The sequence below is a fragment of the Pituophis catenifer genome, unplaced genomic scaffold (assembly GCF_029215685.1).
Source record: "Pituophis catenifer annectens isolate HBS135680 unplaced genomic scaffold, rPitCat1.0.hap2 SCAF_2, whole genome shotgun sequence".
Taxonomy (NCBI): Eukaryota; Metazoa; Chordata; class Lepidosauria; order Squamata; family Colubridae; genus Pituophis; species Pituophis catenifer.
Genome location: NW_027256882.1, coordinates 166,577,423 through 166,595,600, shown reverse-complemented (window position 1 = coordinate 166,595,600; position 18,178 = coordinate 166,577,423). Strand labels below are relative to the sequence as shown.

At 39.7% G+C, this 18,178-nt stretch overlaps 1 protein-coding gene across 11 annotated transcripts in view; it reads right to left on the bottom strand.

The window, feature by feature from the left end:
* Positions 1–18,178, bottom strand: part of R3HDM2 (R3H domain containing 2) — a 198,240-nt gene that overhangs the window by 42,150 nt on the left and 137,912 nt on the right. For 7 of the 11 annotated variants that reach the window (XM_070937993.1, XM_070937992.1, XM_070937995.1 and 4 more), the window contains 6 exons: positions 17,004–17,144; positions 15,043–15,151; positions 13,523–13,618; positions 10,675–10,706; positions 10,525–10,578; positions 4,739–4,974 (listed from right to left, as the gene is read on the bottom strand). In XM_070937993.1, the coding sequence (XP_070794094.1) occupies positions 4,739–4,974; positions 10,525–10,578; positions 10,675–10,706; positions 13,523–13,618; positions 15,043–15,151; positions 17,004–17,144 (668 nt within the window). The remainder of the gene's footprint in view (positions 1–4,738; positions 4,975–10,524; positions 10,579–10,674; positions 10,707–13,522; positions 13,619–15,042; positions 15,152–17,003; positions 17,145–18,178) is intronic. The other 4 variants (XM_070937996.1, XM_070938001.1, XM_070937999.1 and 1 more) reach the window with 1 other exon arrangement.

The following is an 18,178-nucleotide window of genomic DNA, read 5'->3' as shown; positions in this document are numbered from 1 at the left end:
GAGACAGAGCTGGAAATCAAGTAAGATGGCAAGAGGAGCCCCGTCTTGCTCCATGCACCCCAAAATAATAAGACATCCCCAAAAATAAGGCCAAGCACTTATTTCGGGGTTCAAAAAATATAAGACAGAGTCTTATTTTGGGGGAAACATGGTGTGTGTGTGTGTGTGTGTGTGTGTGTGTGTGTGTGTGTATTAATTTGATTTATATGCCGCCCTTCTCCGGATATAATTTTTTCCTAGGTGTTTCTGAGCCTCATAGACAACTCTATAGGACTCTTGTGGTACATATCCTTATGATATTTGTGCATTGTGATTTAAAGTGCACATGCAATAAATAGTCCAAAATAACTACATGAAGCTGCTTCAGCCTTTCCATTTGTTATGTGTCATTTTTAGTTAACTATTCCAGTTAACCACCAAAAGACACAAAATGATGCTGTTATTACCTACTCTGTTTCCCCGAAAATAAGACCTCCCCGGATAGTTTTAAAATTTTTTAAAATTTTAATATTTATTTTAATTGACAAGTTTTAAATTATGAGCCAAATTTATAAATTATTTTAACTTTATTTTAACTGTGATGTTTGTATAGATGTTTTTTATCTGGCTGTTCACCGCCCTGAGTCCGAAAGGAGAAGGGCGGTATAGAAATTCGAATAAATGAATAATAAGCCCAATTGGGCTTTTGAGCACATGCGCTAAAATAAGCCCCCCTCCTGAAAATAAGCCCTCCCCGAAAATACCCCACCCCCAAAAATATTAAAACGCACGTGTATCCGGTCCCCATTTTCTCTGGTTACGGTTAGGGAGACAGAGCTGGAAATCAAGTAAGACAGCAAGGGGAGTACCATCTTGCTCCATATGCCCCAAAATAATAAGACCTCCCCGAAAATAAGGCCAAGTGCTTATTTCGGGGTTCAAAAAATATAAGACAGGGTGTTATTTTCAGGGAAACATGGTATTATAAAGCAACTAAGCATGTTCTTAACAATAAATTGCTTTCTTTCACCCTAAGTGGTCCCTATTCTTCTCATGTATGACATATGCAATTGAAAAACAAAACAAAACAAAACAAAAAACCCAGAACACAAGGTTAAAATAAAATAAATGGAAAAGTAACTTGACATTTTATGTTTTACCCATATTGCTAGTATTTGGACCTTGGATACCTGTCTGCCTCTTGCTATTACAGAAGATTCTATATCAATGATAAAATAAAAACGTCAAACTAAAAGCCCCTTCCAAAGACTGTGCTGTATTTGCTGAAAATAAGTGGTCTTAAGGAATGGTTGCTATGCAAAAAGAAAATTATGACCAAGTAGACTTCTGTTGCAGGAAAATTCAACCAAACCCACCATCTAGTCTTCTTTAAAAACATATGAAGGATTCCATGACATAGTCTCTGGTTAAAATATTTATGTTTGAGAGAAAGAGAACCAAGCTTTACTCGTTGGCTTAAGAAAACCGTAGGCTTGCATGTAGATTATGCCATTAACATTTGTACAAGAATCTACATGATTCTTCTTTTGTAAGTTTCTCAGGGGCTGCTCCTAAGGAAGGAAGCATTTTTCATATATTTGCATACCCAACATCAAGAATCTGAATAATCAACAATTTCTGCACCAAGGATGGGTGGCTGGACAATAACATAAATACCGTAGTTCTTTCCAGTTCTGTGACTGAAAGAAACACAATCTCCTTGATTATCAATCCAGGAAGTTTACAAATGAAATGTGTTTTATCTACATCCTACAGACTGATGGGAACTGTACTCCAAAACATCCGATGTTTACTGGTTGAGAAGTACCTGAGGGGCCAGGAGAAAGAATTGGTAGCAGGGAAGAGGTTATGTAATAGTAATACCCAATAAGGGAAATGCTGGCAATGAAGAGGCTTAAAGAAAGGGGGAATCAGAAACAGGACTAGAATTACAACCTCCTGAAACCCTGTTGGGTCTGAAATGCCAACCTAGACACAGAAATTTCCTTTTTGCTCTAATTATGCACTCAAACTCCTACGGTGGGGAGTAGGTAGCACCATCCAAATTGTATACTGTATCGCTCAGGTCTGTTGTCTATTATGCTACTACTCCAAAATAAGTCCAGCATGAAGGGAAATCCAAGCTGTGTGATCAAAATATGGCACATCCAATACATTTAATTATACATCTCTTTGATAATACTTTACAAAATAGTACTTTTGTGAGGGCAGAAATAACTACTTGCTTAAAGGCACCCCATGAATTTGCATTCGAGACTTCCTATCCCACAGCTCCTGCCTTCGGTCACATTCCCACACAAGTTCTTAGTGTTCTTAAGAACTTTTCATTACGTAATATATTCATGTACCAGCTGCCATGCAGCACTCCTCCACCAGCCTCTCTTCACATGGGAATAATGTGACAAAGAATAATGGAAGGAGGAAAGGGATGAAACTTAAGTTATTTGTGGGATAATGATGGCCAAGCAATTAAAAGTAACCAATGGAGATACAACTAATGGACCAACATAAAAAGGAGCAGCATTTATTGTGCATTTTTATTACAGTTTTTGTACAAATGAGATAAAAGAAATAAAAAAATCTGAGAATATGAATCACTAAATCACCCAGCAACACAGTCTATTCTTGGTGCTTTAGTTGTGAACCACACTGATTATTGCATGCCTGCCTTGATGCTTTCTTCTGTGATTTAAAAAGCTATGTGCATGGCTTAAAAATGGGTGTCAACTAGCTAGATGCTAAAGACAAAACAAAAATGTCAACATTCTTTGATGCAAAGACCAACTCTTCATGCATCTGCACAACCAGATGGGTGACAGGATTTTTCTCCAACACCATGCTAACTATGAAGGCAGGCGATCATGTTTGTAAACAAGTACGCCAAAAGGAAAATGCGGCAAAAGAAATAAACAAAGGCATATCAGTGCCTGCCCTTGAAGTAAACAGGGTGAGTAGATGGATGGTTAAATATGAGTCATCCCAAGTGCTGTAGGAAGCAACAGTGAGAGAGGAGACAAAATGTTACTTTGTGCCACCCTCTCTATTGACACATCCCTATTTCTGAAGGTAAGAGGATGCATTAGTACATCTGTAAATGCATCATCCATCCCACATATTAAGTATGCTACATAATACTGCAGAGTGATGGAAGAGAATCTTGGAAGCACATGTCCTTTCACCTGGATGGGAAAGAAATAACAGTATGCTGACTCACCCATACAAATAGCAAGTACCAACACAGAGGCTGATGACTGTTATATAGGATTGAAGGAACTTCTCCATGTACTACTTCTCCTTCAGAGGTGTATTTAATATTACCAACATTTCCGAACCTGCTACCTTGTCCATGTTTCAGATTACAGGCTGATCATCTCTATTGCTGACATGCTAGGTAGGTGAAATCACATTTTCTAGCCTTGTTTACCTGATGTAAGAGATGTAAAGTACATCTTTCCCAACAGTTTTTCAAGAGCCACCATCATTTTGGGTTGCATATATGAAAGCTCATCAGTTTCTAGCTGGGAGTGTCTACGGAGATTCTCAATCATCCAGGTCATGGTTGTCCCAAAGGTGCTTTTTCAAGAGGCAACTGGATTTTCTGGTTTTTCTTTGAAGACGTTTCGCTTCTCATCCATCTTGGATGAGAAGCGAAACGTCTTCAAAGAAAAACCAGAAAGTCCAGTTGCCTCTTGAAAAAGCACCTTTGGGTCTAGCTAGGAGTGATTACTATTTTTTACTGAATTACCTGCCAAATAGATAAAGAAGTCTCAGAATGAAATTACAGAATTCTGAAGGGTGAATTTTTTTATCCAAGAGTATTAGACCAGGCTTATTTCTGCACACCATTCTCATTGATGGTTATCGTGTAACAGGACTTTGTGGTGTCAGCAGCTATCAGCATTGAAACCTGTACCAGATTGGTATGGTATGACCTATAAACAGCTCAAGGGGAAAAGGGAAGACTGAGCATTATCACTGCGGGTTGCTTTTCAATGTGAACATTCTTTAAAGCTGACATAACACTAACAAGGGGCTTCATGAAATCCAACAAATTAGGGCTCAGAAATAAAAATGTCATTGTGTTTAAAGCAGTTCTAACTGAATTAAAAAGACAGAAGGTATTTTGTCAAGATGGCCAGTGTTGTAGATAAGATCCAGACCCAGGCTGCACTTATCAGGCAAAGGTTGACTTTTTCTCAACATCTTGCTTATCTCTGGAATGGGACAAAATCAGAGGTGGTATTCAGCCGGTTCAGACTAGTTCGCCCGAACCGATAGCGGAAATCGCTGGTGGGCCCACCCACCCGCCCTGGCTCTATGCCATCCTATTTAGGCACGTTTTTGAGGACGGGCACATGCACGGAAGATGCTCGTGCCAGCCAAGCTCATTCGCGGAAGGACGGGTGCATGAATGGACACACGCGCACACATTTGCGAACCAGTAGGGAAAGTAAGTGAATACCACCCGTAGGCAAAACCCTTGATATCAGCTTGTTTCCTGTTGCTGGATTCATTTCTCAAAATTGACATGACTGCTATCTAGTGCAAATGTTTCAGGGTGGGTTTCTAGCTGCATCCTTTTGATTTCTATAGTGTTAAGCAATGCCAATGCATAAGATGTGGGCTGGGACCCACTGGAAGGGAGAACGAGAGGATTACCCCCAAGCTGTATTCGTCACGAACTTAGAATATCTTCTTATTTTACTTGAAGAAGGGCAAATGAAGAAGGAAGAGATACCTGGCCTGACAGTCCTGTTGGCACCATTCCCTTTGCCAATGCCACCAATGCTGTCTCCTCGAGTCAAGATGGAAATGCCACTGAAGCTGCTGGCTTTGGTTACCGGAGGTCGCAGATTGCGCGTCGAGCCATCGGAGTCGGTGCTACTCCACGGCCGAGGCTCCAGGGATTTCATATCACTCTCCGTGCTGCTCTGGCGGCTGCCTGAAGCCCAGCTGAGCCCATCTCGGTTACCCCTGTATCAGGGATGGCAAGGGTTAAAGTCATCATGGACCAGAAAAGGCACAGCATGTCTAAACATTCAAGATGTCAATGTTTTGGTATTGGAACAGCAGACAAATGAGCACAGGTAGCTTACACTGAAAAGGGCCAGGTCAAAGCTACTGGCTTTCAAACAGAGACTAACATGTAGGCAGATGGACCTTATAGGCTGCTGCTGGAGAAATAGGCAGAATGGTCAGCATCACAATATTTGGTGACAATCTAAGTCAAAACTGCCCTGCAGATGCACTCATAACAAGTGCTCTAACAAAAAATGCAGGTTGAGTTCAAGAATTCGGATATCCCTCCTAACTCAGGCAGCAGATATTTCCAGCAGTCTGTTTAATTTAGGCAGCATTAACTATTTGGTGGGTAAACTGCAGCATGGGCGTCACGAAACTTTTTGTTCTAGACAGAGATTGGAATGTTTCCTCACGTAGCATGGACCTGTAACTGCTCCTTACAAACACTGTCAAAATACCTCAGGGCTCAAAACACAGAATCTGCACTGCATCACTAAACAAGAGGAAACTGGTGAGAATTGGGAGCATAGCTGGAAGAAAAGTGTGAAAATACTGGCAGCCTAGTTCGTACGTGAGAAGATACAAATGAAAAACAAGATTGTTCTTAAATTTCAGGACAGAATTAGACAGGTTAATAGAAGGAAGTTTATTAAAATTACAGGGAGTTATATAACAGTGAGGACAGCAAAAATGCTTAAGTCTCCAAGAATATAGTTCAACAACGATTCCCCAAGAAAAACAATTTAGAAGTAATTGGGGAAGGACAATCAAAGTATTTACAGTATTATTGAAAGTCATTTAGGAAAACTTTAATTGGCTGAAACGACATTCATAGGTTTTGTACTGCTTGCCCAGACTGAGATTATATTAGAATTCACAAGCTTGAAACTGAAATATACATAGCCAACACCATGTTGTATCTCAAGGCTTTACACAGGTCTTTCGGGTTCAGACCTCATATTTACCATCCATGGGAATAGAAGCTAACTGTTTTTAAATACCAAATGCTGATAAATACAACTCTATTAACAAACTGCTAATACTGGCATACGGTCCTTCAGACAACATTTAGATAAGAGTGCATTGAGAACCGGAAAGAAAGGCTTAGTACCCAATGATGGAAAAAGAGGAAAGAAGGGGAAAGGAAGGATTTATTGATCCAGTAGGTACAAAATGTGCATCTTTTTGCAGAGATGTTCTTTAGGTATAACTTTCTTAAATCGCTGGTTTTCAGTTTACTCCTATAATGTTTTGTTTTAAATGGTTAGTTTAAAAAGATTTGATTTTGTTGCATCTGAAAGAGCTCTTAAAGGATATTCATTTAAACTGCACTGAGTTTGTAGACAAAGCTGCATATTTACAATCTTCCTCCCTTCATTTTCTCTAGGTGGATACCTTATTATTGAAGGGGATCAATTACAGGAGGAATTCCTCCGGCTTCTTTGTACCAATAACCTACTGAACTCCATGTGTTCAAACAAGTTTCACATTAAGACTTGTAGTTGGAATATTAAATGATAGCCCAGAACACTTAACGATTACAAGGTGTTTAAGTTTCAAACGTGGACAAGGGGCTTCAGCCAGATGCAGAGATAACAGGAGGCTGCCTTTCAGTCCAAAAGAAACCCTCCCCTTCCCCCCCCCCACCAAAAAAACCCTCCATACTTGCCAAGTCAAAAAGAATCAGCAATTCAGAGTTTTGATATTTTGCTTTCTCAATTCCCCCATCACATGCCAAGACTCGAAATATTGGAACAGGTGGTTTTAGTTTGTCAATATTAAAATGAGTATGTCAGACTTTGAAAAAAACTATTTCAACCATCTGAAAGGATTGGGTGGTAAAATGGACCCTAAACTTATTGTGGCAAATTGAAAAGTCAGTCTATCGTTACAGATATTGTCAAAAGAGACTAGTCTGCTAATCTCTGTGGAATACAGAATGTACAGATTTCTAAGCCTGTATTGCAGAGTAATGGGGAGTTTTCAAACCAGGGAAGTAAACATAGAACCTGAAGACTATCACAGTGAGAAAAGTTGGGGGCTGGGGGGAAGAGATACCAAAAAAATGTTGCGTCAGTTAAGTATTTTAATGTCTCCATTATCATCAGAAGAGAACAGGAGAAATGTATCTACGGAAGAGATTAAACAACATACACTGTAACCTGAATGTCAAGTTACTGAAACTGCCTATATTTTGAGATATGCAGACAACCTTCAAGCCTACTTTACAATAAACCAGGGGGTTATTTAATATAGACAGCATGGGAAGGAAAGTTGAAGAATAGTGTTGATCAGTAGTGTTCATTTCAAGATGGCTTGTCCAGAAGAACTTTCAGACATCAAAAGACCTCACTTGATTAGCAACCTATTATCACTGCTTACTAGCCAATTCTAACTCATATCACTTCAGATACAAGCTTCGGAGATCAATGGCCTCCATGCTGAGTGTCCCTCAACATCTTGAAATTCTTAATTGCATCTTACCAGCTGAAAGGAAATTGCCATGACAACAGATGAATTTCTTATCTATCGGTTGTTTTGTTCTGGTTAGGTTTCAATGAATTATCCCAAAGATCTAATAACCAATCCTAAGAATGTTCTGGAAAGCACACATGAGGGAACCTCATAAGGCAACTGTGTTTTGTGGCTGCTATTAAAGATAACAGAACCAAAGATAGATTCAGATGTGGGACACAGTGTCCAAGAACCAATTCCTCTATGAATCCCACTGAACTGAGCAGCAGCTACACAAGAACAATAACTCAGAGTGCAGAGGGAATGGAACTCCAAATACTACTGGCACTATAATTGATTTTTTCCTCCCAAATCCTTCAACATTCAATTACAAATCTCAGTATTTTTTCTGTTTGATTTTCATCAATTCATTTATGTCCTAATATTTCAACATCTATGAACATCAGGTTTTTCCCCCAATGGCAGTATTGTCTGGGGTGTTTTTCAGGTGTCTTTTCTTCTGTATTTTAAACCCCAAGATTCTGACCTCCTCATTTTCTTTTTCACATGTGGTGGTGCCAGTAGCCTTTTTTTAACAGTAAAGCCAAGTTTTCAACATACATTTCAAAGTATAATTTTTCTAGCAATTTCATGGCATTGGTAATACACTCTGGGCAATTTTACTGCAGCAGTTAATGAGATGATCTACATGTTCATCTTTGATCTCACGTAGTTGGTATTTGCGGTAATTTAAAATATGTCCAATTTTGGTTTTGATGATTCGTAGCCTGTTGTGCTGCCATGATGGTTCTTCTGTACTTTTTCTTTTAAAGAATTCCAGCTTTTAGCTGCAGCCAAGTCAAATATTGATGTGATTTACCCTTCAATGTATATACTGACTAAGAAGAAATTTAGATTTTTCTGGCATTAAATTGGTTTTCAGTGCTTCGTTTTTGTAATCTTTTTAATGATTATTTTTTGTTGTTGATCCTTGGGGTTTTTTGTTTGTTTGTTTGTTTTTTTGTGCTGCTGCTGCTGCTGCTGCTATCCTCAACCTGCACTTGAGTTATTTTAACGAAGTAGCTGAAGGGAGCAACCTGAGACTGAACCTTAGCAAAATAGAAGTTGTTATTGACATATTCAGCCAGGTGAATGGTACTCATACAGGGAACTGAAAAGGTAATGTGTGTATATGTGTATGTATTCTAGGTGGTTTTGCTCTCGTTTTCATAGTTTGGATGGTGCTCCTTCATCCAGCACTATCAGTAGAGCTCAACTGACCTTTGCCTCTTGGCTTTCGCTAGTAAGCAGACTCTAAACTTCAAGGGCTCTAAAATTATAATCATACATATTTACCCAAGATACTTTGCAAAGGTTCTGCCCAAGATGGAAGGCTTTCTCATAATGGCATCCTGACAAATATAAAGCCCTGAAACCATCCTTGAGGACTTGGGGTGTCACAAGAAGACACCTGGGTTTCTTAAAGAAGTTGCAGCAATCTGGATCACTGGGCTTTTAAAGCCTTTGCAGATTTTGCTAGTTTAGTTTCAACATTTCTAAGTGTATGGCTGCTTTACGAATGTATGGCTTCGGGTCTAACTTGGTATTTACTTTCTACACTTCTCCAATGTAAGTTGCTACAAAGCTTTGGGTTCCTGGACAACATGTAGATGCTGAGATCTTGATCCCTCCCTTGCCATGACACTTCTGATAGGAACAGGAGTGGTCTGTGAGTGTACAGAGAGGCTTCAAGACCTCCCCAAATCCATTAGCCTGTCCCTTCACTTATTTGAAGAAAGGAGTTGGTGCCTGCTTTTATAATGCATTCCTGGATTCAAAAAAAAAAAAAAAACCATCAATGTTGACTGTTATTGTTGCTGTTGTTCTTTTAAAAGCATAGTTAAGCTACAGTGGGATGCCGACTTAACTTTCTCCCTCTTCATTGCAAAGGTCCTTTTCAAAGAATTGTTCAGCTCAATTACCCTGTTGGCACACAATGATTACTACATCCCTTTGAAGAGAAAGGTCACAGATAGGTATAGAGCAATAGTTCAAAGCTTAATCCCAGGCATCTTCTCCATACTGGGCTGAGAAAGACTCCAGTCTGAACCATCAATGAATGAATTCCTGTGAGACACAGCCAGCAGTCTTGAGGTGTATGAATCAATGATCTGGCTTGGTATAAAGCAGCTTCCTATGCTGAGCCATATGGAATTTATTTTGAGAGAACAAAAGACGGCTTAAAATTTGACCCTGTGCTTTTACTGACACCCACTTCATCACATAAGGTTAAAGAAAACCAGCTGAATTACAAGATACAGAATTACATCTTCTAGAACAGGACTGTCAAACTTGCATTGAGGGCCTCATCAGGGTTGTGTTTGACCTCGGGGGGAGTGGGGCATGGCCAGGGGGCATGGCCACCTTGCTGTCACTCATATTGGCGCGCCTGTGGTGGCCCAAGTGAAACGGGCTCCTGATCTCCATTTTCGGCTGGGACGGCCTCCTGCAATCCTCTGCCAGCGAAAATGGAGCTTGTGAGGGCCACATGTGGCCCTCACAAGCTCCGTTTTCACTGGCAGAGGCACCGCGGGCCAGTCCTTCACTGCTTCCAGGGCAGTCCCATGGGTCAAATCTAAGTAACCCACAGGCCAGATCCGGCTCACGGGCCTTAAGTTTGAAAACCCTATTCTAGAAGCATCAATAGATAGTGGGAGCAGCCGTACAAAGACTGGAGTGTTTCTGGGTTTTTCCATCCATTAACCCATCCTAATTTTTTGTATGGCTTCAACCTGAAGCTTGCTTACTTACTTGGAAGTCAGCTGCATGGGAAGCAAGAGAATTTACTTCCTAAGTAAATGCTCTCAACCCCCAGCTCCCCAGGATGAAATGTCTCTAATCACCCTTTCTGTCTTATTGTGGGAGAAGAAAAAAACAGAAAGTGATGTTGCAAAAGAGATGACAACTGGAAGGACTCAACAAGCAGCCATGCATGGGTGCGAATTTGCTCTGCAAGACAAATGTATGCAAGAAATCACACAGAGGTACCTAAAGATCTGTCGCCTTTTGTGAGAACTAGAAGAAAAGCCTTCTTTGGCGAGTCTGTTGGTTAACATCAAAGAAAAGCATTGTTATGGAGTTTCAGGATCCTCAAGAAAGACTGAAGATTAAAAGGAAGCACGCACAAGCTTTACTAACCTGCTTTCATTCAGGAATCCATTTTGGCCCGACTAATCATCAAGCGGATCCGCACAATTTGAAACAGAAATGGAAAGAAATCTCATTAGACAATGATTACGGCAGGCTGAAATCAAGATGCTCATTTGACCTTACACAAGCTCCAGATCTGTAATTTATATTAACCTTCGTAGTTGTCAACTTGCAGTAGATCATGTAGTGACCATTCAAAGTTACCGCTCAACGGCACTGAAAAAGGTACCCTGTTTCCGACCAAAATAAGACATCCCCTGATAATAAGCTCAATCGGGCTTTTGAGCACATGGCAATAAGGCCAAGCGCTTATTTCAGGGTTCAAAAAAAATATAAGACAGGGTCTTATTTTCAGGGAAACACGGTAACTCGTGACTGTTTTTCACACTTACGACCATCACGGCATCCCCATAGTCACGTGATCAAAATTCAAAGGCTTGTCAATTGACTTGTATTTATGATGGTTGCAGTGTCCCGGGGGTCATGCGATCCCCTTTTGTGATTTTCTGACAAGTGAAGTCAATGGGGAAGCCAGGTTCACTTAACAACCATGCTACTAACTTAACAACTGCAGGGATTCACTTAGCAACTGTGACAAGAAAGATCGTAAAATGAGGCAAAACTCACTTAACTATCTCACTTAGCAGCAGAAATGTTGGGATCAACTGTGGTTGTACGTTGAGGACTACCTGTACAACTATGAAGAAATTTGGTGGCAGTCCTCTAACGGTGCTTATGAACCCCTTTGAATTTTCAATGTTTCTGCAAAAATATGACCTAAAACAAATATCTGTTCTCCACCTAAGCCTTAAAATAAGATAAAGAGAATATCATTTTTTTAAAAAATGAGGCAAAATTATACATTTACTTATTGAGGAAAGTGGTATAAAGCTATGTACAGTATTTGTATTTGTATTTGTATTTGTATTTGTATTTGTATTTGTATTTGTATTTGTATTTGTATTTGTATTTGTATTTGTATTTGTATTTGTGTGTATGGCAAAAATATGTGAACCTTTGCTTTCAGTAGCTGCTATTCCCCCACTTAGACATTAATAACTTCAAGAAAACCTTGACCAAACTTGTTGGTCACTCCTGCACATCAGCTTACAAAACAGCTTCAACTTTGGACTATGGGTGGGCTTCCTCACAGGAACTGCCCACTTCAGGTCCTTCCACAACATTTCTATAGGATTAAGGTCAGGTCCTGGACTTGGCAATTTCAAAATAAGCCATTCTTCGGTCAATTGACTTGTGTGCTTTAGGTTGTTGTCTTGCCATATGACCCAGTTTTCATGGATAGTTCATTTTCCTGAAGAATTTATTGGCACAATTGAGAATTTATAGTTGCATCAGTAATGACAAGCCTTCCTAATTCGGAGGCAGCAAAGCAAGCCTAAACTGAGGGAGCTCAACCAATCTCATTGTACATATGTTGTGCACTGACAATAAAAATTTGATCTGAGATTTGATTTAAACCATGATACAGATAATCCCCGATCTATAATCATTCATTTAACCGTTCGAATTAATGATAGCCTCAGAAAGAGTGCTTTATATCCTGTAAAGCATTTCTGCCTCCCCATCCCCACCCCCCCATCCCCCAATGAATGCTACCTGGATGTTTGGCAACCTGTTAGCACATACAACCAATTGTAAAGCATCCCACAATATTTGATCACCATTTGCAATCTTCTCTGCTGGCTTCCCTAGAAAGTCCATTGGGAAACCAACAGTGAAGGTTGCAAGCTACTAATGCCAGCCAAGAAAACTCCTTCTTGTCTCTGGGGGCTGGTTAAAAGAGCTGCCTGCCTAGGGATTTCAGCTCCATACCTGCTTGGATTTCAGCAATTCAATTCTTTCAGCCAGCCCCTAGGGACAAGTGGTTCACGTACTTTTACCACACACAAATATGTACTGTAGCTTTGGATCATTTTCCTCAATAAACCAATGAACAAGAATAATTTTTGACTCATTTATTGAACTAGATTCTCCTTATCTTTTTAAGGACTTGGATGGAGAACAAATCATATTTTAGAGCAGGGGTGTCAAACTCAAGACCCTTAAATCTGGCCCGCGGGGTCATCCTGAAAATAGCAAAGGATCAGCTCGTGGTGCCTCTGGCAGCCAAACCAGGAGGCGGGACCCCCTCGCCCCGTTTTGACCAGCAGGGTGCTGCAGGAGGTGTCTGTCCCGTGTCTCCCCCACACACAAGCTGGTCCGCGGAGAACTACAATGCTGATTCGGCCCTCAAAGAAATCCAGTTTGACACCCCTATTTTAGGTCATATTTATATGACCTAAACATATGACAGAACATTGAAAATTTAAAATGGTTCACAAACTTTTAAACACCACTGTATTTCAAAACACCCTGACAGCTAGGAAAAAGAGAGAGATAACTGCATTCCTTAGAAGTCTGGATTATCCCTTTTGTTCTCCCTCCCTTTCCTGACACTAATGGTTTTCTTGTATTATCATTACAGCAGGCCATTATTGGGAGTATACTGTTCTAATTTCTGATGGCTAATGGCTTGCTTTTTGGTATCAGAGAGCAGCTTTTTTGTCTTGTTGGGTTTGCTAAGTGGCTATCTTAGGCCTGAAGGTTGGATTAGATAAAATTCAGCTGCTTAACTTGGTCAACCTTCTGTTTCTGTGTCTTAAAATCTCATTGTAAAGAACCTTCACAGTTGTACTGTATTTGCAATTTCTGGTGATTCCTGTTTGCGCCCCAGCAAACATATAATGATTCAGTGTTTGATTAAACACAAATCAACTTATGGATACATAGAATATTGAGTATCTTCTGGGTCCCATCAAAATTTATCCATGCTTACCTCCCGTGCAAATATGCGTTCCCTAACCCTCTGATATTCCTCTTCTCGTTCTTCTATGGATTTGCTCCTTCGTCCATCTTGCAATGGGATCCTAATCTAATGACAAATAGAATTTTGTTCAGTTGCAGCCTTACTCTGTGCCAAACCCAGCAGCAAATCTTATGCATACAATCAGCAATTACTTTATGAATACTTTAAGCTGGTTGACACCACAATACACTGCTTAGATTTTTCTGGGTAAATTAGTCTGCTTTGAAAATATTTCTAGGTTTTGGTGAGCAATTTTTTTAAAAGCCTTTCATCACAATATTTGTGACAAAAAATTAAGAATTATTTTGCTTTCAATCATCATAGTTCGCATGTATAAATCAACCCCATGCAGACCACGTAACAGGGAGTCTGGCAGGGACAACCTGACCTCACCTTCAACATTATAACACAATATCTAAATCTAAGCATCCTGTTAAACTGCAAGCTATCCTTTTTTGTTAGAAGGAATAGCAATTAACATGTTCCCTTCTTCATTCTCTAGTTCACCAGAATCAAAATAATCTCACAGAAAAAAAAATGCTCTTAACTCTCAGGTTCAACAACTGAAGCTAGACTTTACTGTTCTTTAATTTAACGAAAATATAAGACCATATAAAGAGTCACACAGGATCAAGTCCACTGCCTATCTATTCCAGCATTCTTTGTTACCAGTGGCCAATTAGATACATTCTGGAAGCTCACAGATGTAGATTGTATGGATTTTTCACTGTTATTTCCTTGATCTTGTTTATTTCAGTTGATTATTTGCAAATGATATTTAAGGGATATTGCTCGTGATTTCAGAAGTAGTAAAGAGTGGTCACTGACAGTGGCATGTGTCAAGTATTTGTCCAATTCCTTTAAACTGATGAGCTATAATTCATCTCCATTGCCCCAAATTTCCATTAATGACTATGTGGTATAAAGGGCCACTTTTCTTTTCATCCTGAATCTCTCCACATTTAGCTTAAATGACTGGACCCAATTTCTAACACGGTGAGGAAAAAGAATGGATTGCACATAGGTACAAACAAACTTTGGATTTTGTAACTAATGCTTTGCATGTTGAGTTGAATTTGTTAATTTTGCAATCCATTCCAGCTCTTCTTAGAACTCCTCTTAAACCTTTTCAAAAAATAGGATTCTATGACTCTCCTATCTGAAAACTAAATCAGCAAAAGCTTCTTCACCATCCTTCCTGCAATTTCTTAAATTCCCAGTCGATATATCCAAATCTGTATCATGTTACTAGGAGTTACAAGTTGTTGTCCCATCGCTGCACCATATTAGAATGAAGGCTGCTTTCCATACAAATATGATTCTGACTGAATGATATAAAATATCTTGTAGGAACTTGACCAAGTAAATAAATATTGCAAAGAAGCACTGTCAGTAAAAAAAAAAAAAAAAAAGTCCAAATGATGAAAGCCAATAAAAGTGATCGCTGTGCTTCATAATTATGCAACACAGTTATATATGGCCTCTCTTACCTGATTATCATCTCGATCAATGCTGGTATCATCTCGCTTGAGGATAAACCTCTGTGGAAAATCAGTGTTCTTCTCATCTCTGATGTGTTCAGAGAACCTCTGCTCAGGGCTGTGGAGAAGACCCAAGCCAATTTTTTAGCAGATGAGATGGTGAAGCAGTCAGGATGCAAAAGAAGTAAAAGATTTATTCACATGCCCTATACAATACACCTATGAGGAGATTCTTGGTTCACAACTGGCATATGCCAGATTTCTGCCAATGTATCCTCTCCATTCCCCAAAAGGCTTCCCTTTAGACCAGGGCCCCAGCCCCCAGTCTGTGAACTGGCACTGATCCGCAGCATGCCAGAAACCAGTCCACACAAACAAGCAAAGCCCCATCCACGGGATGTAGGCAGCACACAAAACCACACCCCCTCTGGTCCATAGAAAAACCTCTCTCCATGGAACCAGTCCCTAGTGCCCAAAAAATTGGGGGGCCGTTGCTTTAGACCACTTTTGGTCTAACTTTAATACTGGTATATCGATACTATAAAGATCAGCTCAAAATTTATCTAGGTAAAGGTTTATACTTGCAGCAGAATTGCATCCAGATTTACCGCGCTTTCGCCCAATAAGAAGCTTTGTGGAGGCAGCGGGGTTTGTTTCAGAAATATTTGTCTCACTGAAGCCAGAGAAAATTTCCTAAATCATGTTTGGCACTCTTTCATGTTTGTCGTGCTCTTTCTGGTAAAAATAATGCTTAGTGGGACAGATTATTCTTTTCTTTCTAGCTATGTGCACATGAACTAGATCCTGTAGCCTAAAAATCTTACAGCAGCTGCATTTTCGTTGCTTTGGGAGTGGTTCTGCAAAGCAACCTACCCATCAAAGCAACACAGAATCTTCTTTATTGCTTTAACTGAGGAATTTCATTCTGAAAACCTGTACAGACTTTGGAATCATTCAAAAATCACCTGAGCCTGTGTCTAGAGAAAAACTCATCCACCTTCCACTGTTCTTGTACTTGGCTTTTGTCCTCCTCCTCCTCTTCCTCCCCCCTGGGATACTTATAACCTTAAGGCTGACAAGAAAGTAAAAATGGTATCTTTTTGAAGGAATTCCAAACTGTGGCCTGTAAATGCTGAGCTTAAAAAAAAACACCTCATGCCGGCAGGCACTTCTCATGGCAGTTTTAATATGGTACCTAACATTAATGCCAACAACATAAACACAGGACTGCTCTAGGAAACTCCAGCACACCCTGTAGAAAACAGAGAGGAAAAATCATCTCCTGTTTCCTGCTTAAGAGGAAGGAAGAAAGCCATAGCATTTTAGGTGCTTTTCTTCCTTCACAGGGAAGAAAGCCATAGCATTTTAGGTGCTTTTCTTCCTTCACTGGAAAAAAAATTAGAAGACTGGGAAAAGCTTTATGACCAGGAAAGGAGGGACATGTCTTTTTGGACATGTGGACTGTGTCTGATACAAGTTTCCAAGCAACTGGAGGGCACACTATGCTGCCTGTCAAAATTTTAGGATAGCAATAGCATTTAGACTTATATTCTGCTTCACAGTGCTTTTACAGCTCTCTCTAAGCAGTTTACAGAGTCAGCATATTTCCCCCAACAATCTGGGTCCTCATTTTATCGACCTCGGAAGGATGGAAAGCTAACCATTGTGCCATCACAGATAAGGGCAATCACTAAGAGGCTGTCATAAAGAGCTTTGACTGACATATTCCATTTCTGTCATTAATCAATTAGGCAAAGCAATGGGAAGGAAAGACATAAATAGTCTCAAGGTTGCACAAGAAGCAATAAAATATGATGGTCCTGATGGTATCTTATAACTTTATAATTCTGGGATTAGCTAGTTAGAAAGAGCTCTGGCTATTCTGAAGAGCAACAGAAAGGTTAAAGGCCTAAGAATGTAATTTATTTCCCAGTTACCCCCTTCCTAGCTGAAATGCATTCTTGCCTTACATTCTTGTGTTGCCGGTCTTGTTGATAATGACAGCTTTCCCCGTTTGGTCTACGTTGTGGTCCATGCCAAAATAGGCAGCCACCCGGTGTAGAAGCATTCTGTGGTATGAGGTCATCTGAGGAAACTTCTTGAACTGATTGCTGACCACAGCAAGGGCAAAGAGTAAGACAATTAAAAAAAAAAAAAAAGGTATGAAACATTACGTTGCTTCAATTAAAAATGTCATCTCAGAATTACTTATACTGAAGTTCTTTACTAAAGCAAGGGTGCAGTGAAGCAACCCTGACTTTAAAAAGCTGGCAAACTATGTACAGAACGAAAAATGCAAACTCCCGATTGCCCTGTCATTACATGAAACGCCCTAGGCCTATGAAATGAAACAAAATGTTAGCTGGAGAAGAGAGATGCTGACTATGAGCAGTAACAATTTCTACAGGACGTCTTCAGTGGGCATAAATACTTTCTAAAGTATAAAAAGTGCATCTTGAGAGAGCATTTTGATATGGAATAAAGGAAAAGGGCATTTAGGGAAAAGAATAACCCATGGACATTCGTTTTTTTTCTCTTGAAAAGTCTAAATCAAAACTAAACATGTTATTTGTCAACAGTTTCATTTTCTATTGCAGCTGAAAACGCAGCAACCAGAAAAACGCAGAACTGTGCAAGTTCATTGTGACAAAGAAGAAGAATCAGTACAGGTAGTCCTCAATTTACGACCACAATTGAGCCCAAAATTTATGTTGCTAAGTGAGAAATTTTTAAAGTGAGTTTTGCCCCATTTTACAACTTTCCTTGCCATAGTTGTTAAGTGAATCTGATTTTCCCATTGACTTAGCTTGTTAGAAGATTGCTAAAAGATGATCACATGACTGGGGACACTGTAACCATCATAAATGTGAGTCAGTTCTCAAGCATCCAAATGTAAATCACATGATCATGGGGATGCTGCAATGGTCGTAAGTGTGAAAAATGATCATGTCACTTTTTTCAGTGCCGTTGTAACTTTGAATGGTCACTAAGTGAACTGTTGTAAGTGGAGGACTACCTGTAATTAACTTTTACTATTTAAAATACTATTTTATTATTTTCTTGGCATACTTAGACTGGGAAGGTAGCATTAATTGTTTCCATTTTTTACTCAAAAACAAAACAGTAAACACATATATATTAGAAC